We start from the raw sequence: 27,703 nt of genomic DNA, 5'->3' as shown, positions 1-27,703 counted from the left end.
GCAGTTCTACCCCGGACCAACAACAAAATCAACAAAACCTCCTCTCCCTCCAGAGGATTACAAACCCCACTTGCTGCTCAGCACTGGGATCTCCTCTCTGGACACAGCCAGGTGCTGCTGCTCTGTGGGCAGTGCAGATAAAGACTGATCTGAGCTCCCAGCAGAGCCAGGTACCCTCTCTGCTGCCAGGGAACTCTGTTCCTGAGCAGGAGAAGTGCCAGGTAATCAGCTCAGCTGGAGGTGAATGCTGCACGAAGGCAGCACCCTGCCTGCATGGGCAGGGTCAGCCAGAGAGAAGTGAAAATTCCCTTTATCTACAACACCCTGCTAGTAAAGCCAGTGGTGCTCTGCTGTTCCACCCAGCTGCATTCTGTTAACACTGTGTATCTTGGCTCTGGCTAAGTGTTATCACAAGGTACAGCAACGAGATAAACACAAGAAAGCTTTGTGAAGAGAAAGGTTTAATGATTTCATTGTTTGAACCCTCTGTTTGAACCCACAGTGCCTACTGGCAATCTGCTGGGAATAAAGGATCTCGCCTTACATGATTTATACAACACTAAACTCATCCTTTCAGACCTCCAGTTCTTACAGCAACCCTCGCAGGCAGATGAATTTTAATGCAGGACAGGCACAAGTCTGCAAGAACCCTGTATGCAAGTGCAAAGGCATCACACCCTGACAGGAAATATGAGAATCTCCATTCCCTCAGACATGGAATACAGAGAAGAAGCTGATGAGTTCTTTCATGAAAAGAGCAAGAAGACACAAAGTCTGCCACCAGACACGTGTCTGTTGTTTGGCAGTGGAAGGCATCTATCTCAAAATAAAATCTGACCACAAAAATTCCTTTTCATGCACGTTCTGCAGTCCTTAGAGGACAGATGCTCCAATAAATATTCCCTGTTCGAGCTGACAGGTAATGAGCACAATTATTTCCCCCTCAGATCTGGAATGCAGTGCAGGCTTTCTGCTGACTTAACAGACTGTGGATCAGGAAATTGCTGGCCATGACCTCATTTGATATGAGCAGCAGTTTCACTCTTCAAAGGGGAAGAATATATTGAAGACTGGGACTTCCAGGAAATAATACTCATCTAATTATCTGCTGAACATTGTTCAAAGAAAATACTGCCAGAATTCTGCCACCAAGATGATGCACCGGAGGGACAAAATTCACAAGAAGCAAAGAGCTATGTCTGACTCTTCCTCCAAATCCTGACCAACAAAGAATAAAATGCCTGCCTAACAACAGCACAGCTGAAATGCTGGAGAATCCAGTGAAATTCCTTGTTTTCCAAAATCCCTGAGCAGATTTTAACCCAAACCATTTACCCACAGGGAGGTCTGCACTCCATAATTCTTAAATCTATTACTGAGGGTATTACTGTTTTCTATTTTTGACTTCAACCCAAAAGTTCTCACACTATTAGGTCATCAAGCAGGAGAATCAGTACCAACCTCAGCCTACCAAGACCAAGCAACCTGGCCTTCAGCAGAAGGTCCTTGAGGCCCTCTGGAGCTGCAAGTTCAAGGCAATCACAAGCAGGAAGGAAAATCCACTAGGGTTTGTGGGAAAAGGCAAGAAATTCAGGGTTTAAACCTGAGGGAGACGGCTGAAGAGGCAGCATCCCTTCCCTTCCAGCATCCCTTCCCCTGAGCATCCCTTCCTCTGAGCATCTGGTTGAAGAGGCCGCATCACTTCCCTGTGAGCATCCCTTCCCTGTGAGCATCCCTTCCTCTCAGCATCCCATCCTCTGAGCATCCCATCCTCTGAGCATCCCTTTCCCTCCCAGCATCCCTTCTCCTGAGCATCCCATCCTCTGAGCATCCCTTCCTCTGAGCATCCCTTCCTCTGAGCATCCCTTCCTCTGAGCATCCCATCCTCTGAGCATCCCATCCTCTGAGCATCCCTTCCTCTCAGCATCCCTTCCTCTCAGCATCCCTTCCTCTGAGCATCCCTTCCTCTTAGCATCCCTTCCTCTCAGCATCCCATCCTCTGAGCATCCCTTCCCTCTGAGCATCCCATCCTCTCAGCATCCCATCCTCTGAGCATCCCTTCCTCTCAGCATCCCTTCCCTTCCAGCACCCCTTCCTCTGAGCATCCCTTCCTCTCAGCATCCCTTCCTCTCAGCATCCCTTTCCCTCCCAGCATCCCTCTCCTGTGGGGTCAGTGCGCAGAGTGAGGATGGTTCCTCTCCTCGGGGACAGTGTAGGACCTGCAGCTGGGTGCTGTGCCAGGATGGCTCCAGAGGCAGTGCCAGGCTCCAGGGATGGCTCCAGAGGCAGTGCCAGGCTCCAGGGATGGCTCCAGAGGCAGTGCCAGGGCAGGGAGCACTCCCTGCTGGGGCTGAGGCTGGCCCTGCTTGGCTCAGCCCGCACAGGCTGGGCACAGGCTGGGCACAGGCTGGGAGGGAGGGAGGGGCTCTTACCATGGCCAGGGGCACGATGCCCACCAGAGTGAGGATGGTTCCTCTCCCTTGGGGACAGTGTAGGACCTGCAGCTGGGTGCAGTGCCAGGCTGGCTCCAGAGGCAGTGCCAGGATGGCTCCAGAGGCAGTACCAGGCTCCAGGGATGGCTCCAGAGGCAGTGCCAGGCTCCAGGGATGGCTCCAGAGGCAGTGCCAGGGCAGGGAGCACTCCCTGCTGGGGCTGAGGCTGGCCCTGCTTGGCTCAGCCCGCACAGGCTGGGCACAGGCTGGGCACAGGCTGTTTAAATTGGAGGGGCTCTTACCATGGCCAGGGGCACGATGCCCACCAGGTCCTTCTGGCAGATGAAGATCTCGGCCAGGGCGGGCTCGGAGGTGCCACGGTGGGGGTACTCCACCTGCCAGCTGATGGGCTGCGTGCCCGACAGGCTGCTGAAGCTGGCGATCTCGAACTCCAGCTGCACGACCTCGTGGAACAGGCTGGTGCTCCTGGGGACAGCAAACAGGCAAAGGCAGAGCCGTTACCGAGCCAGGTTAAGCACTGCAAACCCAGCTGCTTATGAGTGGTTATCACACTTCTAGAAGATTTTTTTCCAATCTACAGCTGCCTCAGAGCACACAAACTGGAATTATTCAAATTATCAAAGCTTCTCCTGTGGGCACTGCAGAGGGATGGACTCCAGGTCATTGTAACACTTATTCCATTCCAAATCCTGTTTGATTTTTCAAATATGTTTCATACTCTGGCTTGGATCTGAACTCTGATCAGCCAAAGTTAAGGCCAGTGCAGCTCGTGAAGGCTGAGGAGCTCAGAATTAGTGCAGCCAAAAAGAAACCAAGGTTTCTTGAAGATGTCCACCACCAAAATCACAGAAATCCTCAGCAATGAAGCTCAATGTAACCACTGTGGAGAAGCCATTAAAAAAAACCAGGATTAAACGAAAAAATGACAATTTTAGTCTAATCTTAGAGGTGCTCTCTGGAAATTAAAATCTCAGGCAGCTGAGACCAAATGAAGAGAAAATTTGTGATAGGTAAAATATACCACAAACCCAGTAAGCAAATTTGAAAAACAAATATGAAAAGACATGCTGGAAATGTTTCCTCACATTAAATGTCTTTAACTACACCAGAAATAATAAGAATATATTAAAGAAATTTGCTGGACTAGCTGCTGGCTTAATTAAAAAAAAAAAAAAGTTTAAATTCCCTTCATTAGAAAATATCCATTAACTCTCCCGGAACTTTCCAAATGCCTTCCCACAGCGTTAATATTCCACTGAATATTCCTGCAATCCAACCCTATGCTGAAATGGTTTGGAAATGAAGGGAATGACAGGTAACTTCCTAGCTCAGTAACCCAATCCCAGCCTCATCACACCTTTGCCTGCATTCATCACGTTACAGCCTCAATTTTTCCTCTCTTTTTTACATACAATACAGGAAGGCCCATTTCTGAGAAAATCCATCAAGAACTGATCATGTACAAAGCACTTCCATTCTCAAGTGCCAGACTTCCTTTCTCCCTCTGAACAGAAATCACTGTTTTTTGCTACTTAAGACATATTCTGTGCTTTACTTTGCACGATTACTTTGAAAGCAAATGGTTCCCCTGATAATTATTATTTTGATTATGGGTTTTCATTTGGATGGCTCCCTCTGAAAACTCTTAATACTACCTAATGCTTGAAATTTATTTCCTTGCTGTGTCAAAAGAGAGACACTGGAGCACTTTTGTGGCAGTGGCACATCTCCTGCCTGCGTTTCGAGTGGTTCTGGGCACTGATGTGATGGATGGATGGGTTCAGCAATTCATGACTCAAGCCCAGCCTATTGCCATTTGAAGAAGTTCCTCCTAAGTAAATCTTACAGCCTGTAAACAGGAGGCAGCTGCAGTACTGGGGTTTGCACACTTCTGGGGCACTTCAGGGGAGCACACACTGCCTGGAGCCTGGGCAGTTATTTGCACACATGAGCACATGCAGAGACCCCTGAATCACCTGAGCTGCAGCCTGCCCTTGGCTGCTAAAGGCACCACTGTGGCCTCGATTAATGACACCTGAAATGACATTATTTGCACCATTTCTAGTTCTGATTCTTAGTAACTGGCAGAGAAAATGTTTTTCCATGTGATTGACTATCCCAGTGCCTTCACTTCCACCAAATGGAGAATAAATCTCTGCACACATCAAAGCTGCTCTGAGTTAATGAGCTCCAGGAAAGGTCTCCAGACCAAGAAGTTTGCATGCATTTCTCCAAAAATCCTCTGGAAATGTGCACCTTTCCAAAAGCAGCCCCACAACTCTGCTGGCAGCTCCAGAGAGCTGGAGGTGGCACCTGCAGGTGGGGAGGAGCTCATTTCCAGCCAGCCCCTGCTCCCAAACCCCTTTTCCCTCTCCCCGAGTGTCCCAGCCCTGCTCCCAGGGTCAGCAGGGGCTGGTGGCACACTCAGGGCCACAGGGAAGGCTGGCACAGCTAAGGACCAGAGCTGGTTTTGCCAAATCTTTACCAACCACTGCCCAGCGTTCTGGTTGCACTGGAAGCACAGCCCTTGGCTCCAGAATGCCTTCAGCATCTCACACCATGCTTTGGTGAGCTGTTCTGGGCCAGAATCATGGGTACCACCTTTTACAAAGCACTGCCAGGCTGGGGTTTCCTCTTCTCCCAGCACTGGGAGTCACCCACTGAGCTGTCCTGGCCAGGTGTCCCTGACCTGTGACAAACACAGGCTGCTTGGTGGTGGAGGGCATAAAAATGGTACCAAAATCCATCTGCAGTTCTCTGATTAATGCTGAAGTATTTTTTTCTGTAAAATTTGAGATCCAAAAATGTGCACGGTGCAACAGAGAGCTTTCCTTGGTGCCCCTCCAGGCTGACCTGCATCAATATTCCAGGGCCTGCATCCGTGAGTGATGCAGCCAGCCCTGCACAGCACAGCACAGCACAGCACAGCACAGCACAGCAGCCCTGATGCAATGTCACACCATCACAGGTTCCTCCTCCTCTCTTCACACAGCAGCAACAGAGACCATCAACAGCTGGGAAAGCATCCACTTGAAAAAAAATATGCCTTCAGAGATGTGTAATGGCTGAGGAAAAAATACTTCTCGTGAAGCACATTTAATGTTCAGAGCTTGTTCACTGACTGAAACAGCAGTTCCTTAATATCCAACATTTAGAAGTGCTCAGCAGCCGGAACAGCAAGTAATTATAAAACTTTTCTAAAGTACACAGCACGTAGTGATTACAAATGAAGCTTCCTCAAGGAAGAGCTTCCAAGGAATTGCTCCAGGGTGGATATACGAGTCTAATTTGATTGGATTGAGAGTTCCCCTGGGCCAGCTCGCTCCTTGGATTTATTTTAATTTATAAAAATGCTGATCATTCAGGGCCAGACTGGAGCACGGGCTAGCACAGGGGACTGAGGGCTGTGTGGGCACTGAGACAGCAGCCAGCAGCTGAAGCCACAGCTCCTCCCTGCTGGGCAGCTGGGCAGGGGTGAGCAGATGCTGATGGTTTCAGCAGCCGAGCCTGCAGGGCAGGGATGGGGGAATCCACTCCTGGCAGAGGCTGGCAGCAAAGTGCTGCCCAGGAGAACGGGCAGCAGAGCCCCTGAGTGCCTGTGAGCAGAGCAGTTTTGGGAAAAGAAGGTGGAATGGAAATGTTCTGTTAATGGAAGGATAATAAAAGATGCATAAAAGGCAAACCAGAAGTGACGTTGGGAGAAAATGAAACTCACCAGCTGCTGCCAGCTGTGGGGCAGCACACAGCCCTGGGAGATGCCAGTGCTAGCTGCAGCAGCACTTTTGATTTTAAAAGATTTTTGAGTACGATATTAGCATTCCTTTGCAAGTTATTGATCATTCAAACCTTCAGTGCCCTGAGAAACATTTACCCTTGGAAGAAGATTTTCCTTCTATTCACATGCAGGACTGGCTCTATCCAAAGCTGTACTTAATGAAGGGGATTTAAAATGTGGCACCAAGGGTGCACAGCCCAGCCAAGCTCAGGGCCAGACTCACACTGGGTAACACCACAAACACTGAACCCAAACCAGATCCTGCTTCCTCCAGGGCTCTGGAAAAGGGGGAGCAGTGTGAGAGCTGGCCAGGGCTGAGCTGAGCCAGAGCCAGTGACACTGAGGGCAGGGTAGTGACCACTGAGGGCAGGGTAGTGACCACTGAGAGCAGGGTAGTGACCACTGAGGGCAGGGTAGTGACCACTGAGGGCAACATTAGTGACCACTGAGGGCAACATTAGTGACCACTGAGGGCAACATTAGTGACCACTGAGAGCAGCATTAGTGACCACAAGCCAGCATTAGTGACCACCAAGCCAGCTTTAGTGACCACAAGCCAGCATTAGTGACCAGGCCTGTGCTGCCAGGGTTTCCCAGGGCAGGGTGGGGAGGCAGAGCATCCCCAAGGAAAGCACACAGAGCTCAGCTGCTGCCAGGGCCATCAGCAGACAGAAATCTTCGCTGGATGCCCATGTGCAGGTGTGGCCCAGCAGTCTCTGAGGAGAGATTTCACAGTGCTGGGTTATTGCTCCAAGTAATGGAGCAGTTTCCACTCTTAAATGAGTGAATCTGAGGACTGCTACAGGCTAAATCAATAATTTCGATTTATTACAGTGACTCTCAAAAGAGAAATTTTAAAAAGCCTAGATTAAAAACATTTTTTAGCCATCCTTTATTCCAACAGATTTTTACTGAAAGTGCCCAGGGATCCGAGAATACTTCGACCTGCTGGAAATTCAGCAGCTCCTCTCTTCTCTAATGCTCTCCAGTCTGACAGTGACATCTTAATGCAAGATCAGCACTTACCAAGTGACATAAAAAATGGAGAGGAGCACAAAGCCCATCATCCCCAGTCCCACTGCACATCTGACTCCTCACTAAAAGGGAAGAACTGAAGCACGTTGGTGCCATGTGCAGAGACAAAGGCACCAGAAGCTGCTGGTCAAACTGGCCCAGAGCAATCCGTGCTGCAGCTCAGACACACCAGGGCCCTGCCCACCTTGGGAAGGGTGCAGGGCTTGTGCTCCTGCCATCCTGCACCTCCTGCTCTCCTGCTCCTTCTCCTAACCACGGCTGATACTGGGGAGTCTGTGAGGGGTGTGTGAGTCACAGCAACCTCAGGAAAATTAACAGCACAGAATTAGAACTCATCTGGGAGAGTGTGAGTGGAGGTGGCTTTAAAGATCATGGAATGGTCTGGGGGGAAGGCCACGGCTGATACTGGGGAGTCTGTGAGGAGCACACCTGGGGGTGTGTGAGTCACAGCAATCTCAGGAAAATTAACAGCACAGAATTAGAACTCATCTGGGAGAGTGTGAGTGGAGGTGGCTTTAAAGATCATGGAATGGTCTGGGGGGAAGGATCTTAAAAATCCCTGAGTTCCACCCCCCTTCCACCAGACCTGGCTGCTCCACCACTGCCCACCTCAAACATTGGTACACACGGAGTACAAATGCTTAAAAGTAACTTTCTTCAGCAAGTCCTTAATAAAAGCTGTTACAAAGCCAACCCCCTCAACAAACTGCAGAAAGGATGTAGTAATTCCAGAGTAATGCTAACTACTGGAGACAAAATGCAGTTTAAATATCTTATTTTGCAGTATTAACCTAGCTTTTACCTTTTAACCATAAAAACCAGCAGAGGAGAAAGAAAAGGATGATCTATTTTGACATTAACAGATGGGGAGGACATAATTTCATGGAAATCTAAGACATTAAAAGTATTATGAAGTTCTCCAAAGGAAAATATCCGAGGTATAACTGAGCAAACTCTTGATCATAACATAATATACGTGTGTATCCTCAGGAGGATGATATAATGCTGCACTTGATTCCTCTGTACAGTCCAGATCAGAGTTAGATTAGTTAATAAGGTTTCTTGGCTTTCTTGTCATAAACTGTGATATAAAACATCGCTTTTTGATTAAGGTATTTGGACCAGGACAGGAAATCTCATTTCACTTCCCAGCTCTTCCACAGCCTCCTTGAACGACCTCAGGCGAGACACGAAGACACAGATCCTTACAGCTCAAACAAAAGCAGTGGGCATTAGGCGTGGTGGAGCTGCAGGAAGCTCTGGTGCCTGTCTGCTGCACCTGAACGTGCCCCTGTGCCACGCTGGCAGCGCCCCAGCATGCCAGCTGCCTCCAGCCACTGCAGGCTGCCCAAAGCCTTGGAGACCTCTCCAGTTCAGCTGCTGAGAGCTGCCCTGTGGGAGGGTAATTCTGTAATTCTCAGCCAATTAAACATGCACTGCCTGCATGGGTAGGATGGTGGGATATTTCTGTGCCTTTATTTCCCAGGGGAACAGGGTGAAGGTAATTGTTTTTTCCAGTCTCACAAAAAACAACCCAGGGCCTGAATTCCCTGTCCAAGCCTTGCCTCCAGATGCTAATCTCTGTGATGTTACACTGAGAACAAACAGCACAAGTCGTGTTGCTAACTAGAGTACAGAAAACCAGAAATGCTCCCCTCTTGGACAGGCAGAAAGCTGAACAAGCCAGGCCCTGAAGGAGGGAGACCTGACTGGGGACCACAATAAATCCCCGATTTCCCCCTCCCACGCAGAGCAGTTTTTCAGTCACTAATCACCCATAAAGGCTGCAGTGAGGACAGCAGGCTCATCAGTCTTCTCTGATGCTGCATCACACGAGGCACAAGATGAGATTGATTCTCCCCAGTTCCCAAAGGAATCAGGTGTGCAAGCCTGTGCCTCAGACTGGCAAAGGCGCTGTGCAAACCAGGGCCTGAGCTGCCACCATCCCACCTCCACCTCGCTCACACTCAGGGTACAGGCTGCTCGTGTCTTCATTACAGCTGCAGAGAACAAAACCCACCGGCAGACTGGTCAGGGAGTGGGCTCTCACAGCGATTCATCATCTCCTCCTGCCTCTCAGAAGGACATTTCCCACTTAGTATTCATGGGGGCTGGAACCTCTCCAGCAGCTCTCTCCTCTTTTGGAGGCAGCAGTTGTGCAAGCACTGAAAAGCTTCCAAGGGACAGCACTGGAACGGAGACCCCGAGCAGATATTTCCAGAGACACTCACTCCAAACCCAGAGCTTTCAAAGGGAGAAGGGAAGGCAGAATCTTCTCATCATCAGCCTTACATTTCATGGTTCTCGCAGCTTGATAGATGCAGCAAGATGAGATCAAACACCCCAAAGGAGGTTTTATCATCCCCATTTAATTGCTGACTTTAACAGCTTGGGAGCAGCCAGCGAAACATTTTCAGAGGCAGAACACCTTTGACAAAGCAGTCTAGATAAGACATTTTTGGCCAAAAATATCTTGCAGATGTGTTTTATTCCACTTAGAGGCAATGGAACCCCTGTAGAACTGCAATTACTAAATCCATTTGTGAGCTGGACAGGCTCAGCCTCCACCTTCAACCCAGTGAAGATGTGGCAGCTGCTGTTGCCATGACCAGTTGATTTCTGTCCCAACTGGGCCCAGTGAAGATGTGGCAGCTGCTGTTGCCATGACCAGCTGGTTTCTGTCCCAGCTGGGCCCTGGCCCATGGCAGAGCTCTGCCCCCAGGTGACACAGTGACCAAAGGAGGGACACAGCCCCACTGCTGCCTGCTGGGCTCCTGAGCAAGTCACAGTGCCAGGCACCCACTCTAAACAAACTGAAGCTGCATTATGAATCAGATACCAACAAAAATCACAATTAGCTGTAAGTGTGCATGCAGATCAGGTGTGGGATGTGCACATCTCATTTACAAGTCAGGTGTGTGCAGATTCCAGCTCCTCTAGTCCTTACTGGCTTGGGTTTTTTACAGCTCTGCCATTGTATCTGGTTTTTGGCTCTGTCTAAAACTCCAAAAATATTTGTGCATAAAAATCCTCATTCCTTCTCAACAGAGAACCTGCCTGCTGGAAAAACACCTACCAAGTCAACCATCCACCAGGCATGCAAAGCTGATGTAATACCTGCACTTTGCAGAGGCAAGGATTTAAAGAAAGCACACATTTAATGGCTTAGTGAGGAGAATAGCAGCATTTAATGATGAACATTGTGGTGAAACTAAGAAAGCAGCTCTAAGGTGAACTGAAGCAGTTTTTGCTGGCCATGGACAAAGGGCATGGGGCAAGGAGAAGTCAGGCTGTGGGTGCCAGCCCCAGGCTCCCCTGCACTCCCTGGGGACACGAGTGCAGCTTTCCAAGCTCCCTTTGCCAAGGGCTGTTTCAGAGCAGAAGCAATGATCACAACTGCTTGATGGCAGCTGTCTGAAGGGAGCTCCAGCTCAGCTGCAGAGCTGCTCTGGGTGTTTGTGAAGCTGCCTGAATAGAGAGAAAAAGCCCTTGAAATGAGCTGTGTCCTCTGAGAAATAAACCCAACAGCAGCAATTTCATCACAAGCAAACCCATTTGTGTGCAGTCCCTGGGACTGGGAGCTGCAGGGAATTCAATAATACTGTGTTAGCCCAAAGCTGGAGAATACCAGTCTGGGGAAGGTGCACAAGAAGTTTTCTTTCTAGAAAGTCAATATATTTTTGCAAGCTTCACTAAGGAGCACTCTGCAGCATGAGTGTATTCCTCTCCCCCAGTCTCAGGCTGTATCTCCTGGCCTGTCCTATGCTAAAGTCAAACACAGTAGAGTGAAGCAGAAACCCAAACCAGTCTGAGGAAAACACTGAGCAGCAGCAGTGGGATAAATCCTGAGCTCCTGAACTCCATGGAAATGGGAATGGCACCAGTGAAAGTGAGAGGAGCCAGGTCAGCAGAACTAGATGGGTTTTAAGCTCCCTTCCAACCCAGGCCATTCTGTGATTCTCCAATTCCCTGTCTGCTTTCCCTGTCTTTTCTCCTTTTTATGAATGTTTAAAACAAAAGAGAATGAGCTGGTGCTAGTGAATGTCCTGGGGAAATCAGACAAAAATGTGACCAACTTCAGGCTGCAGTTATAAACCAGCTCTCATTCAAATTTACAAAAACCACGGACCCTGGGGCTTTCAGTAGCTGCACTTCTGCAAGTCTGATGGACAAACCTTTATTTTACAGTTCATAAAGCAAAGCTTAACAACTCTGCCTTCCTAACGCCATCCAAAGCTCTTGCTTGTTGTAAATTTAAAAAGAAGCTTATTGAAAGCGGAAGCAGCATAAATACTGCAGGTAGATCCATTACATTTCATGATACAGTTATTTGGTGGTAGCTGACTCCTCCTTTCAAGGATAATAAAGGGGAAAATGTCCCCATGACATTCAGTGGCAGAAATGTCATTGCTGAAGTGCCTATGATGTGCAATTAACATTTTTAGGGATTCATTTAAACGGATATTGTCACGGCTGATAGATCTGAGATTACACCAACTATCTACGTTTGGATTTCTGCCTAATTCAGCATCTCACTAGCAAGTTCACCCTCTCACTTCTGGATATTTTTCTTTCTCCTTATGTCTACTGCATTGAGGGCGCTATAAAAAATGGATCATTTTATGATTTATCATTCAAGGCCAGGCTGGGTGGGAGTTGCAGGAACTGGTCAATGGAAGGTGTCCCTGCCCAAGGTAAGGGACTGGAACTGGATGATCTTTAAGGTCACTTCCAACCCAAACCATTCAAGGATTCCCTGATTTCTGCCCTACTCCATCACTAATATTGGACCACAATCAGAGTTTCTATCCAAAAAACTGTTTTCCTTTTTTTTTATGTTCCGCTTTCCACAAATGGATTTTAATTTTCACAAGGAAAAATACTTTGTTTTGAAGAGAAAAGTAAGTTGTGGGGCAAAAGCTGTTTGGAGTTAGGGTGGATTAGCAAAGCAGTCACTGCATTGTGAATGAAGGCACTGTCATGAGCAGGATGGGGATCCAGGTCTGGACTCTGCTTATGAGGAGAGTCCTGGATCTGTGTTCCTCTTGTATCCAACCCTGCTGATTAACAGAATGGAAAGGCAGGAAAATACAGAAGGTATCTGCTATGGCAGAAAATCTGCCTGTAAGCAAATGCTCGTTGAAGTTTCAGGGGACTGCAGCTCCTTCTGGAGACTGCACTGATGTGGGAGTGTTTGTGCTCGCAGCTGCAGGCTCCAGCTCAGAGCTGGGTGCCCTGGCTCTCAGGCAGGCTGCAGACACCCCTGCACAGGGAGCACTGTCCTCAGTGCCTCACCAAGACACCTGAAGGAGCTGTGATCCTAATGGCAAATGGCCTGGGAGGAGAGCACGTGCCTCCTCGGCGACACAGCACTTGCAGAGAGCAGCTCTGAAGCGATGCCTCTGACATCTGTGCCTCTGTCCACATCTGCCTTTCCCCCACAGCACCTCAATTAGAAAATTGCCATGGCTAATTTGTTGGGAAGCCTCAGTTTCAAACGTGCTAAATCAGGCAAGAAAACACAACGGGCTTGGATGGGGCTTTTGAGAGATGTGCTTTGCAGAGGTGACTTTCCATTGCTAAGAAAACAATTTCATCTTCTCCTGACCCCCAGGAAGAGGGCAGGAGTGCTAGGGGGAACCACAGGCTCCATAATATCACAATTCTCTTTAAACAACAGCAAGATTTCTATTGCAGAAAGTCATAAACGAGAGCCTAGCACAGAATGCCTCCATGCAGCACAGAATTACACATTTGCCTCACCGCCCAGAGCAAGGATTTCTAACTCTGCTGTGATTTTTTTCCAAGCAATCATTGCTGCCTTTTTATGCCCTCCTTTCTATGCCTTTTTGCACTAGATGAGTCAAACCAGGTTTCTATGTAATTATACAAATGACATTTAGGGGACACTGTCCAAAAAAAAGGGAAAGAAGATTCTAAAGAACACAAGCTTTCCCTTTGTTATTGAAATCTTCAACAATATTAGTCACCACTGCTGCTCTTTGCTGACTTTGAACACTCTGTTTGATCACTGGCAGGACTGCCCTGATGGAAGTTCAGCTTTCCAAGGCTCTGGGGAAATACAAAGCCAAAATCAGAAGCTCCTCTGGACCTTTCAGATGCATTTCCACCTTTGCCTGCATGGTAAGAAATTTTCTTACACTTGTTAATTGTTCCTGCAGGAGAGCAGCAGCAGCAGTGACTGCACAGCTGTGGGAATGCCACGTGAGAGCCAATTCTTAAAGAAAGCATTCAGGATGTGTCAGGCCAGGCTGTGCTCTGCTCCCATCTGAGCTGCCAGTGGCAAACACAGCTGTAGGCAGAGAAAACCCAAGAATGCTCTCAGGGGTTCCTGTTTGCCACAGCAGCCTTGCAATGTGGAAAAAAGGTTAAACGGGGCAAGGATGATGCCAGCCAACCAGATGGGTGGTCTTGAAATTAAACAATATGAAGGGGTTTGCCCTTGCAGCCTCCTCCCAGCTCAGGTCCTCCATCTGGTTTGGTGTTCCTGGGGTAGCAGCCTGTCAGAGCCATTGGAAAAGGAGAGAATCAGGGACAGGCTGTAACTGCCCTCAGCCTGCAGCAAACGATCCATCCTTCCTTTAGACACAGAAACCAGAGCTGCAGCAAGCAATCCATCCAGGAAAACCTGGGTCAATGCCTACCCCAGCTCCTGGGCTGCTCAGTGGGTGCTGCTGTCCTGGGTTAACATCTCCCCCAGCTCCTGGGCTGCTCACTGAGTGCTGCCCTGGGTTAACATCTCCCCCGGCTCCTGGGCTGCTCAGTGGGTGCTGCCCTGGGTTAACATCTCCCCCAGCTCCTGGGCTGCTCAGTGGGTGCTGCTGTCCTGGGTTAACATCTCCCCCAGCTCCTGGGCTGCTCAGTGGGTGCTGTCCTGGGTTAACATCTCCCCCAGCTCCTGGGCTGCTCAGTGGGTGCTGCTGTCCTGGGTTAACATCTCCCCCAGCTCCTGGGCTGCTCAGTGAGTGCTGTCCTGGGTTAACATCTCCCCCAGCTCCTGGGCTGCTCAGTGGGTGCTGTCCTGGGTTAACATCTCCCCCAGCTCCTGGGCTGCTCAGTGGGTGCTGTCCTGGGTTAACATCTCCCCCAGCTCCTGGGCTGCTCAGTGGGTGCTGCTGCCCGTTCCCCTGTGCCTGGAGAGCAGCATGCTGACAGCCCTGAGCCAGGCTCCTGTGACACTTTGGGCCTGACCTTACTTTGGCTCCAGTCACTCTGGGTCTGCTCTTGAAGTTGATGGCAGTGGGGCCACTGCTGCAGTGTCACCTCTCCTGCACCCTCGGGCGCCCTCTCCAGCAGCACTGTCAGCTTGGAGAAGGCAGGACAATTTGAAAGTATTTCCTAAAGCCCAAGGCAAACCAGGAGATGACCTTTTCCAGCAGCAGAGAGCTGCTCACAGGCTGCTATTGACTATTCCACCAGCTGCACTGCTCTGCTCCCACAGATGACCTGCCTGGGTTTCCCTGTTGCTGTCCCTCTCCCTGGCTCAATGAAGTGGCTCCCAGTGTGGCTCTCCTGTGCCACTGCCCTCACCTGGGAGCAGCCTGGCTGTGGCATCACTTTCAGCAGGCTGCAAAGGCCAGCACAGCACACAGGAACTCTGTTTTGTTTGAGCAGAAACAGACACTTCCCCTTGCAGATACTCCAAGTTCTGGCTAGTGCAGAGACAAAAGCTCTGCAGGGCAGTGTGACATGAAGAGCTGAGCTTCCAGGAGTGCTCAGCCCTGCTGCCCTGGGCTAAGCCAGCAGGCTGTACACAGAACTGCCAGACACAAATCTGCAAATATCCTGCTGTGGCTGCTGCAGAATGCAGTTTGTACCAGAGAGAGAGAGGATTCTCCCATCCTAGATGGGAGAACCTCCACAGTCTGTTATCCATCCCAAACGTGCTCATATCTACATGGCATTCAATACAAAAGCTTTTTGAAAATGGACAAATATTTTCTCAATAATTTTTAGCAGCATTGCCAGCTCTTCCAAGAATTACTTTTCACTAGGAAGTTGGCTGGTTTTTCTGCAGATAGGATATCTGTGCTATCCAGTTATTTCTATAAAGAGACTTGGCCTTTAGGACTAATTTAAGGGTTTCCCAAAGCAGATGGAGCTTTTTGAATATAGAAAAAGGGATTTACAGGATTACTGAGCTCCAAGTATTCAAACATAAAGACAAAATTATGCCTAAGGCAAGTAAGAAATGCTCTAGGCTATCCGAGATTGTCTCTTCATCCTCAGTGGATGACACCTGGTGTAAATTGACATTATTTCCTGACATCAGTAGATTTTAATTCAATTCTTCTTGTTGATGATGTGGTTACAGATCACCAACAAGACACTAAATGTCTTGGTGAAGAGGACAGAGAAAGGGAAGAGACAAACCAGAGAATGTCTAAACTGGCTGTATTAAATTACTGTAGAGCACTCCCGTGTTCTACCTGTGCCAGCAGACACAAAAAGGAGCTTCTGGAATCACTGATGTCATTTACTGGCAAGCACAAACCCTCCTGTGACAAGCCAAGGCTGAGGACACGGCCCTTGTGAATGCAGTGCTCTGTGTACAGGGGAAGTGACACAGACACAGGCAAGCAGGCTGGGCAGGCTGGATTTGCCCAGCTGAGGTTGCATCTGCTCCCCTTCCCACTCCAGATCTCAAATCCCCCACCAGAGGCAGGTTACCCTCTGCTAGCCAAGCTGCTGTGGCACTAGCCACACAGCCTGGCCTCTCGCTGCAGGGGAGCTCTGCCAGAGGGGAGGGTGCCGGGCTCGGCTGTCACTCGTCTCTGCCCCAGCACGGGAAAAGGTGGTTCTGGGCAGGCCAAGCTTTGAAGGAGTCTGGACTCTTGCTTTTGGTCTTCAATTGAGTTTATTGTTCCTTATCTGCAAAGTGTTTCTGTCTGTCCAGCCGAGGTCTGATCAGCAAGACAGCCAAGGGCACTCTCCCCCACCCACGGGGCGGTTGTCTCTTTTATAGTGAAAACTACGTATTAGATATTTACCTTCAATTTCCAATACTTTTCACCCTTGTTGGCAAGTGCACCTTCACCATGAACCAACCCACACATGCCAACACCATCCTGAACATGGATGCCAAGGAGAGGAAAGAAGGAGGACAGGGCACACCCAAATCCCTCCATCTTAGAACCCCTGACCCCCATGTACAGGATTCCAAACCCCCCTGTGCAAGGTTCAAAACCCCCCTGTACAGTACTCCAAAATTTTTCCCTTCACCCTGTGATTGCTACTACTATGCTACTTAAACTTTTGTGACCTGTAGTTCTTCATATCAGGTTGGCAATTTGCTCCATGAGTTAAGATCTAATTCCCAGGTGTCTTTGGCTTCCTGCCAGGGTCTCCGAGCCCCTGCCAGGGCTTTGAGACATCCAGGGCATCCAGAGAGATGTCCTGGGCTCCGACAGGAGGGGACCCACAGCACATCTCCTGGTCACTGATGAACTCTCCCCTGCTCTCTGCCCCCTTCCAGGCTCTGGAAAGGGGGAAGAGGCAGGCAGCTCCATTAGCTCTTGGCTTCTGCAAGGTCCCGTGGTGTCCAGAGCCTGAGTCAAAGCCCTTTGTGGGTCATGGAGGGGCTGCATGATCTCACTCCAGGCATTTGTCTTCCCTGGCCTCCTATTAAGCCTGTCAGGAGAATTGGCTCAATGCAAGAAAAACAGGAGCTCCTTAAAAATGTATTGGCACATCTGGGCTGAACTTCCTCGGGTGAAGCAGTTGTAAAAAACGGCTCTGCTGTGAACTTTGAAGCATCAATTTGTTAAAGAAGCAGCGATTTCCCTCTCTGAACAATGCTCTCTGTGGTGGGAAGCCTTGGAAGGCAAATGATGTGTGTTAGAAACATTTTCAGAGGTACTGATATGAAGCACTGGGTGATGCACAATGTTTCAAAAACAAATGAAGGCTGCCCAAATAGCTGCTCCCCAGCAAGCCGAAGTTACAATTTAGATCCTGCACTGTATTTATCAATATTTTCATTCCCAGCAGCATTTCCTGACATTTATGCCAAAAGAAACTTCTGCGAAAGGTCAGCACAGGACTCAAGTGTTATTGAGTGTGTGACCTGACAAAAGAGCACTTTCACTCACACCTGCCTGATCATTCTGTGAGCTCACAACCACCAGGTCCTGAGCATTTCCCCAGGCCCAAAGTGGGTGCAATCACCCCTGCAGGCTCTCAGCCCTGTAAACACCTCTAACCTGCTCCAAAGCAGGTTACGGCTGAGACTTTGTCCTGCCTTCCTTCTTCTGAGCACACCGAGCCCTGCGTGGTGCTGCACACTGCAGAGGTGGTTTCACCCGACAGCAGAGTGTGAGCACACTGAACAACAAGTGTGAAAGGATGTCTGTCAGTTCACTGATGAACTGAGAACCGAGCTGCTCCAGATCCCCCCAAACAGCCCAGTGCTGTGCCTGGATGGCAAGGACAGCCCTTCCTTCCATACCCCCAAAAAGGGAGCACAAATCTGGGGCTGAACTGAGCTCCACCTTCTCCACCCCTCTCTGCAACACTGCACTTGCACTTCCTTTTCCACGAGTACATTTCGTTTTATTTTTCCCACACTGCTTCTCAGACTTTTGGGGAATTCCATAATACCACACCAAAAGCTCCCAATAGCAGCCAGAATTGCTTTTATTGCTGTTTAGCACAGTGCTGAATTTAAATGGCTAATGTATATGCCTCTCTCTCACATGAGTACAGACTGCTGCACAGCAAAACTTTATTTTATCAAATTAAAATGCACTGTAACACGAATTTATTGTATCTTTGCTCATAAGTGGTTTTATGCATTTGAATTTTTTTTAGTCTTTTAGGGTTTTGGCAGTAGATGGAAAGCAATCAAAGTCCCATTTGAAGCAGCCGTGTAAGCAATTCTCATTTACAGAAGACAATGAAAAATTAATCTGAAATGAGTGTAACTAAGTTTTCATAGAAACAACAAAACCACTCAGACATTACCATTTTCAACAGCTGTTTACTGTCTTCATCTACAAAATCACCTGTCAAATTTTACTATTGCCTCCAGGGGGAAAAAAAGCCAACCCCAAGTGCCTCTGTGAGTTAATAAAATGCTCCACGTGTAACACAGGTATTGAGACTCCCTTTCTCTCAATTGTAACACTTAGCAGGCACAAGGGAGTGATGTTGAACGCTCCCTCTCCTGCAGGTTTGAATTCTACTTGTTAAACTGCAGGGGAAAAGGTTCAGCCATGGCTGGTGGGCAGGGCTGGGTGTTTGTAAGCTGGGTGATTGTAAGGATGCTGTTTGTAAGGCTGGGTGTTTGTTTGTAAGGATGGTGTTTGTAAAGATGGGTGTTTGTATGGATGGTGTTTATAAGGCTGGGTGTTTGTAAGCTGGGTGTTTGTAAGGATGGTGTTTGTAAGCTGGGTGTTTGTTTGTAAGGATGGGTGTTTGTAAGGACGGTGTTTGTATGGATGGGTGTTTGTAAGGCTGGTGTTTGTAAGGATGGTGTTTGTAAGGATGGTGTTTGTGAGGATTGATGTTTGTAAGGATGGGTGTTTGTAAGGATGGTGTTTGTAAACATGGGTGTTTGTAAGGATGGGTGTTGGTGTTTGTAAGGATGGTGTTTGTAAGGCTGGGTGTTTGTAAGGATGGTGTTTGTAAGGATGGTGTTTGTAAGGCTGGGTGTTTGTATGGATGATGTTTATAAGGCTGGGTGTTTGTAAGGATGGTGTTTGTAAGGATGGGTGTTTGTATGGATGGTGTTTGTAAGGCTGGGAGTTTTCCTCTCAGTTCTACTCCATGGAACATCTGCCTCCTGTGCCCATGGGCAAAGCAGCATCTGTCACCCCTGGAGAGCTACAGAACACAACTCCTGCCCAGGAAACGCAAACACGTGAAGGACAAGAGGGGCCAGCAGAATGGGGCTGTTCTGGGGGAATGGGGGCTCCTGCACCAGTTTGTTCCAGCAGTGAGTGGTGAGGAGCTTGTCCAGCTGGCAGGGCACAGGGAGCTGCTCATTCCATGTAATGTGTGTGATGGGAAAGGTGCCAGACAAGCATCCAAAGGGCTCAGGGCCGTGCTGCTGGCAGTCTGAGCCCCCGGCATGGAACCACCAGGGACAGCCCAACCTCCTGCTGCGGGCTGAGGCTGGGGCTGACCCAGCAGCAGCCCAGGAAAGGCAGCAGGCAGGAGAGAAACACACAGCACCTGGATTAATTGTCCTTCACACGCAGATTCTCAGGCTGAACGCTCTCCAAGGCTGTCTCAAGTGCTGCTGCTGTCCCTAATTTCAGATTTAGGAGAGGGGAAGGAGTTAATTATTGAAGGGCAGCTCTGGGGAGTGGGATGCACAGCTCCTATTGACTTCCTTAGTGGTGGTAAAATGTGCAAATCCTGTGGACTGTAGCTGAATTTAAATTACAACGATTACAAAATATAAAGCCTAAAAAAGAGGATTTATACATGAGCAGATTTAGCTGAGACACAGACTCCCTCAAGACCTACATTTTGTTTACATGCAAAGCAGACTGCGCCTCCTGAATGCCTAAACCCCGATGACAATTATTTATACACCTCACCTACCTCCTAGTGGGGCTCTGAACCATCATTCCTGCTGCTAAATGCCCTGGGGAGTATCTGCTGGTTGTGGGTTCATCCCTGTTTTCTGGCCATGGTCCAGCAAAGCACTTTGAGTGTGTAAACAGCCCTGCTGCCATCAGAGGGGCTGCTGTATGATGCACAAGTCCACGAGGACACGCTGCTTAAACAGATCCATAACATCAACAACAATTGCAATACATTTCTGTTGCTGCTTTCAGGCAGGATTTCCATGCACAGCACAGAACTATTAACCTATTTTGTGTTGTCAGAGCTGGGGGACAGAGAACTGAAGTGACTTGCCCAAGGTCATGCAGGAGTTCATGGGAGAAATGAGGACACAAACAATACACCCATGTTTAAATTGAGTCCTGAGGAGTTTGCAGAGCCCTGCCTGCTGTGTGAGGGAGGCTTTGAGTGCTCTGACATTGGAATAAAGGAAATCACTGAATTATATAGCAGGAACCAAATATTTTTGAAATGATTTGCATCTACTCTCATGTTAACCAGTTCAGATCCACCTCACCCAGAAAGTCCAATGACTCTTTAATTATGTCAAAGCTAAGAAGTCATGAAACCGAGGCTGTTCTACACTCCTGATCCAGCTGCAGGAATAAACTCAAATACCAGCCATTATTCTAAATTCCTTTAGAACAATCAGCACGCAGTTACTTATAATGAAATAAAGAAAAAATGCAGTGCTATCTTTAAGCAAAAACTAGCAGCCACTGTGCAGCACAAGCCTGCCTTTCCCTGCAGCCCCACATAGAGCAGGTCCCTGCATTTCCTTTCTTACTTCCTCCATCTCAATCTGAACACAAATTTGGACCAGGACATTATGTATGTTACTGTTTTACACCTCACTTTTTGGCTCTGTTTTCAGAAATTCATTTTGCTTTCACGTTTAAGTCTGTTGCAAGATTCTCCTTGGGATGCAGGTGAAATTTCTAGAAGTACCTTGCTGCCACATTCCAAAGTGCTGGGGTAGCTCTGGGGTTTTCAAGAACACAAGTTCCTTTCAGACTCTGATTGCTTTCAAATGCCTCTGCTTTCTCCCAGGCACTGGGAATTCGAGGCCCCAGAAGTTCTGAAAATTCCAATAGGTGTCGGGCTGTTGAAATAACTGCTTTTTTAAAATTTAGGTACTACAAACTATAGTCATCCAAGTATTTATGCATTGCTTCGCTTGGCACTGCAAAGCCTAAGTGAAACAGATGGCCAGCTCAGGTTTCCAAAAGTGACTCAGATACTCAGGAGCCCGACTCACACAGGAAGTCAATACCAGTTAATCTTCCAAATGTCAAATGGCACTTTTGAAAATAGCACTTTCCATTACCAGCAAGGACCTGAAACTCTGTGCTTTTTAAATGTTTGCTTTGTACCAAGTAATACCCCAGGCTCCACCTGTCTGTCTTTTCGTGTTCAAAGGACAAGTGAGCACTTGGGTAATGCAGCTTGTGCAGGCAGATCAGCCAGTCCTGAGCACTGTGGCTTTCTTCCTCTAAAGGACACTTTTAGGCAGCAAGCTAAAGGTGGGGAGGAGAGAAATGAAGACTGAATACACTCAGAATTAACAGCACAGCCTTCCCCTGCTTGCCACAGCTTTGGCAGTGAAGTGCAGAGACTGCGAGCACCCCAGACCAGAGCTCTGATCTTTGGGGGTTCATCAGTGTCCAGCAGAAACGTAAGGTTGGGCTGCCTCAGACAAGCCTAGAATGAGAACAGGGCACTAATCCAGGGCCGTGGCTGAGGTTTCTCTGCAGCCCATCACAAAGCAGTCAGCCCCTGAGAAACCACCCAGCCCATCACAGTCCACCCATTACAAACCACCCATCACAAACCAGCCAGCCCATCAAAAACCAGCCATCACAAACCAGCCTGCCCATTACAAACCACCCATCACAAACCAGCCAGCCCATCACAAACCAGCCATCACAAACCAGCCTGCCCATCACAAACCACCCATGAGAAACCAGCCAGCCCATCACAAACCAGCCATCACAAACCACCCAGCCCATCACAAACCACCCATTACAAACCACCCTTCACAAACCACCCAGCCCATCACAAACCACCCATCACAAACCACCCATCACAAACCAGCCAGCCCATCACAAACCAGCCAGCCCATCACAAACCACCCATTACAAACCAGCCCATCACAAACCAGCCAGCTCTCCTCCACCCAGCCCCAGAGCATGGGCAGCTTTCTGGGCATGGCTGGACAGAAGCAGCACCCAGGACAGAGTGCACGGGGTTAAAGTGGATGTTCTGGATTCAGGAGATCAACCATTCCCCCTTCTGACCCAACAGACCTGAGCTGGCCCAGGCCAAAGCTCTGCTCGTGATGGGGACTCCCCAGGCAGCAGCAATTCCATGACCAGAGGTCACCCAAGAAACTTCCAGCCATTTCTGCTGCAAAGGGGTAATTAATGAGATCAGTGTCCTTCCCAGAACCTGACTGGAACGGGAGGGGAACTGAGCTGAGTGCTTCTGGTATTTTTAACCTGGCATGCCAAGCAGAGAAATAAGGGCCATTATCTCCAGTATGTATCTTAGGAGAGGGAGAAGTTAGGGAGGTGATTTCTACCCACATCAGTAAGTCTCAGAGCAAAATGAGAGATGACTGTGGAAACTGCCTTAGAGAAGAGACTAGAGGGACACCAGCCCTACAAAGACTGTGAAGGTTAACTGTACACATCTTTAGGGAACTCTGGGAAAGCCTGCAAATTCCAGACTTGCAAATCTAGACAAGTTTTCAGGTAGCAGAAACAGCCTGGGGGTTAGAGATCTACATACCTTGGACAAATGTCAAAATGCTGTCACTGACTGAGGGCAATATGGAAACTGTTTCTATAGCCTGGTGAGTAGGAATGCACAGAAGGAAGGCAACACCAGAATGGCATACTGCAAACTATAAAATTATAAGTGCATAGATCTCCCCCTAATAACTTCAATCTTCAGTCTTTGTTTAGCACTCTGCTGTTTTCAGTACAAAGAAAGAACCTTATGGCATTAGCCCCAGGAGAAATGTGACTTTCCTTGGAAAAAGAACAACCATTATTCTTTTGTATTCTCTTTGAAAAGCAGTAATTTCAATACTTTCTTTTAAAATTTAAGTTACAAGTACTTAGCAAAGAGAGAATGACTGTTGACATATCTTTCCTGCATCTAATAATCTCTTCCTTTCACTTAAACTATCTTTTTCCCTGTAGAGAATTATTATCATTGAGCTCCTTGGAGTCTGACAATAATTGAGATGTTTTGGCTATTGGAGTCAGAAGCATTAAGATTTTAAAAAGAGCAATACAGAGACATGGAAGAACGAAACTGAAATGCCCAAATCATCTACATTTGATTACAATGAGAGACAGAAAACTTTTAAAGGCTGTTCCTTGTCCCTGACCCCACTCCATAACCAGTGCTCCAGAGCTGCTCCATGTCCCTGATCCCATAACCAGTGCTCCAGAGCAGCTCCTTGTCCCTGATCCCACTCCATAAACAGTGCCCCAGAGCTGCTCCATGTCCCTGATCCCATAACCAGTGCTCCAGAGCTGCTCCTTGCCCTTCATCCTCACACTCACCCACACCATCCTCTCTCCCGAGGTGTCTCCACCAGGATTTTGGGTGCCATTCTCTGGTAAGAAAAGAGCAGCCTGACCCTCTGAGAAGGTGGAACAAGAAGGGGCATCCAAGGGCCACAGCTGTGCTCTGTGCTGCTGGGAAGAGGGAGGTGTCCCCAGGACACCACGGACCAGGCTGGGGTCCCACAAATAGGAGCTGGGGGCTACGATCAGCTAAAAGCTCTTGAACGTCAGGGGCAAGAACCTCGGCACTCCAACGCCTTGGAAAATTCCATCATTCCCTGCCTAAGGTGACAAACCAGCAGCAGCTACAAAACTGAAAGGTTTACACGCTGTCCTGAATGGGATTTCAGAGATATCTGGAACAGGTCTAATAAAAAAGCTAAAGAGAGTAGGAGCTGTTAACAATTAGTGACTAATTACATGTGTAGATGCTTAAATAGCAGCATTTCCAAATCTTGGAGCGTACATACTGTAAATCTTTCATGTAAAGGATTTGCAGAGAAAGGAATCCTCAAACCCTCTTTAACATCTTCAGTGGAACAAAAGATCTTTCTGTACACTCTCTGACATTACTCAGGAAACAGCAAATTATCTGATTCAATTGGCTCATGAGTAAAAGAGCACACAGCAATTAACTCCTTAGAAACCAAATCCCCCTTTAAGAGGATTTATTATATTAAAAAAAATAAATTCATAATAAAGTAAGATATGCAAGAATTTAGAACTAAGCATAGTCAAATACAGGAAAATATAAGAAAAAATGTAAGATGGAAAAGAAAAATAGTCTTAAATGTAAGGAAAAAATTCTCATGCAGGGCTGAGCTACTCAGCAGTCATTAACATTACAAAGGGATGAAGTCTCCAACAATCTAAGTAATCTGAACAGATAAGTTACCCACCACAGTCCACAAAAGGCATGGCTTCAAAGTAGGCAGGATTAATGGTCTTGCTTCCTGGCAAAATGAAGTCATGCTTGTGTATTTGTGAATAATTTTCCAGAAGGCAGGAACAGCTATAATGGAGGCTGATAAATACTTCAGCCAGTTGCTCACTCCACATGGGCTAGGTTTATCTTGAGAGCGTCACTAAAACTAAGACTCTGCTCTGTGTCTCACATGGAAACTGGAAACACACAGAAAAGATGGCAGATAATAAAGAATGGGACTGATTTGCTGTGCTTTGGTGGTTAAAGCACCTCAACAGCTGATGTGTGTGATGCCAGACTCTGGGGCCTGGCAGGACTCCTGCTCATGCACATCCACGGTGTGCCCTTGCTCCAGGGTCAGCGTGTGACCCAAATTAAAGATAAATGTTCCCACAACCTGATGTGTGTGGTGCCCAGATTCTGGGGCCTGGCAGGACTCCTGCTCGTGCACGTCCACAGTGTGCCCTTGCTCCAGGGTCAGTGTGTGACCCAAATTAAAGATAAATGTTCCCACAAACACAGAGATGTAAAGCTGCTGGGCATTCTTCAGTGAACACTGAATCAGGCTCCAAATTACAAACCTGGTTATTTCTTTCCCTCCTCACAGCTGGGTCTTAACTCCTGTTGCCAATTACAGACACATCTCTTCAGAATCAGTTGCTGAGGTCAGAGCAAAGGCAGGGAAATCAGGAATCCCCCGGGAGCAGATGGTGGTGAGCAGCTCATACTTTCCCAACATTTAAGAAGTCAGAGCCTATTTATGCACAACACGTAAAAGCCACTTGCCCTCGAGTGTGCTGGCTTTGCTCTAAATGCACTCTGCTCTACAGCTCTGGGGATCTTGGGGGATTTTTTAGTTTAATAAACCCACAGTGAATTAATGTGTGATCCACAGTGAACCACAACAAATCTCTGCTGATTTGCATCACTGAGGGATGTGGCAATTATATCATGTTTGATGACTTTGTGTTTCATCTCACCTCAGCAACTCTACCAGCCCCAGAAATTCTGAAGAGAACAGGAGAGCCTGCCTGTCAAAATAATTAACACAGCTTTAATTAACAGAACATGGCAACAATCCCCTTCCTGGGTGGTTCTGGGAGTGATGTTAGCAAAAGCTGAGTTTCTGGCCAGCTCTGAGTGTGGTCACTCAGTGACCTGCCCTTACCATGACATTTCCAGGTTAACTTTTCCAGGAGTTCTGTTGGGAATTTACCCTGCATTTAAACAATGTTTGTCTGCAATGTACAGGAGCTTTACAGCTGGTGAGGAGATCACAGCAGGCACAACCAAACTGTGGAACTGCACACACACAGCCAGCCAAACATCCCCAGCAAAGAACAGATTCAGCTTTTAAATATTCCCTACCAGCCTCATTAAATCTCCGGGCATTTCTCAAGATAAAAATTGACAAATAGCATCTCCAAGTGGAGAGCCTCACCACGCTCCTGCACTTCCTCAGACATGACAAGAAACGCCATAGGAAATGATAATCACAAGCAATTAAAGCCTCCAAACCCAAGTGAACAATTGCTAAACTAACCAGAGAGATGCTGCTCCTCTGGGGATTGTCAGTGGCACTTGCTGAGCTCTGGTTTGGCTGAAATCTTGTTCTGGTGGAGTGCAGCCTGCAGATCATGCACATCACAGATTTCTTTTGCTCAGTACATCCCAGTGAATGAATTCTCTGGCACACAGACCCTGTGAATTCTGGCTAAAAGCACAGGTAAACACTGAAATTCAGTGTTGACCCATCAGTATTGCTTTGGTGGACAGGACACTTTGCTTTCCAAACCATCCGATGGCATGCTAAATATGCCAGTCTCATTAAAAATAGTGGAAATAGGGATGAATTCAGTGTCTGAGGTCACTTGAGTACTCTGGCAGAGTCATTATTGAATTTCTACCAGTATGATTACACAGAGTGCGTGCTCAGTCCATTAATCTGCAGCATGGAAACCAAAAATCAATGGGGTGTTACTTCAAACTCCTTTTTGTAATAATTACCATCATGTATGAGGGTGCACACGTGGAAGCCCTTGTCACAGCCCTGGATGGAAAAGAGATCACCTGCTTTTCTGAGCTGTACGCCAGAGAGGAGAAACAAGAGAAAAGTGAAAATTTATTCTAAACTTGGGCTGAAATTCAGTCTGCAAAGGAAATTTTGCCATTTGCTTCAATGAAGACAAGGGTTCTTCCCTGGAAACTTAACTGGGACTGAACTTCCTGGCAAGCCATCAGGAATTCAGCACTGACTGATCCAAAAGCCTCTCTCCAACAAACATCTCAGGTTTCTTTAAAAAACTCACTTCCCCATGAGATCACTGGCATGTTGGTAATGGAATCACAGCAAAGTTGTGGGAGTTTTTGTGAATGACAGGGAAAAACCCCTCTACATTGTTTCAGTGGGAATGGACTGATTTAAACCAGTCCTTGACACTCCTCATCCTCAGCCTTCAGAGCAACAGGGACACATCACAGATTTTTCAAGAAAAACCATTGACTTGCCTTGCTTAAAGAAAAAATGCATCAAAAAACATTAGCAACTTTTGTATAATACTGCTACTGCCATTTCATTTTCCATTCCTTATCTTGAAAGCACTGCAAAAGGATGTGCTTACAGAGCTTAACTTCTACAGCTCCATAACTTCTACTCAAAGAAACAGGAGTCCAGGCACTTACTTAGCCAGGACTTGACCTTTTCTTGTGGAATTCACACATTTACCACCTTTCAAAAGAGCAGCCAGGCTCTAGCTTGTTAAGCTTTCAGGCAATGCAGAGAATCCTCCAAACACTTCCCATGTCCCCTCCAAGCCACCAACTCCTGAGCAAGGCTCACCTCAGAGCAGGTGATTTGTACAAGCCCCTGACACAAAGCCAGACACATCCAGCACTGATTTACACTGCAGGGACTGTGGCTGCACAGCTCTGAAAGAAAAGGCTGCCTTTTCAAATGTCACTATTTACTGATATTCACCATGAAGTGACAGTGAAAAAACCCAAGACCTTCTGTCATTCCCAGAAGGTGACATACCAGAGGTCTCCCTGCAGCCTGAGCTGGAGATAAATTATGATTTGCAAATGATGATTTATAGAAGCCAGCAGAGTAACTCCTCTCTCAGTGCAATGATCTCTGATACAAGACAGTTCCTTAAACTACAGGAGTTGCTTTTCCTGTAACAGGCAAAGGTTTTTACTTCCTAAGCTTGTAAAAGGCCATGTACTATCCCTGCTCTAGTGTGTAAAACATGCAGGGGGAGCTGGTGGAATCCCTCCTCAGAGAAGGTCAGAAGCCCTGGGTTTGGCTGGGCTGTGCTCTGCCCAGCCTGAATTACACCAATGT

The 27,703-nt window shown here is 47.8% G+C and overlaps 1 protein-coding gene across 2 annotated transcripts in view; it reads right to left on the bottom strand.

The window, feature by feature from the left end:
* The window catches only part of TMEM132C (transmembrane protein 132C), a 171,552-nt gene that overhangs the window by 38,020 nt on the left and 105,829 nt on the right, over window positions 1-27,703 (bottom strand). Inside the window, exon 4 of one of the 2 annotated variants that reach the window (XM_039724889.1) lies at window positions 2,735-2,918. In XM_039724889.1, the coding sequence (XP_039580823.1) occupies window positions 2,735-2,918 (184 nt within the window). Of the gene's footprint in view, window positions 1-2,432; window positions 2,451-2,734; window positions 2,919-27,703 lie in introns of those variants that run through there. The other variant, XM_039724890.1, reaches the window with a different exon arrangement.

This window comes from Passer montanus, unplaced genomic scaffold, assembly GCF_014805655.1.
Source record: "Passer montanus isolate IOZ18808 unplaced genomic scaffold, ASM1480565v1 scaffold53, whole genome shotgun sequence".
NCBI lineage: Eukaryota > Metazoa > Chordata > Aves > Passeriformes > Passeridae > Passer > Passer montanus.
Note: the sequence above shows the minus strand (reverse complement) of the source record. Positions and strands in the feature narration are given on the sequence as shown.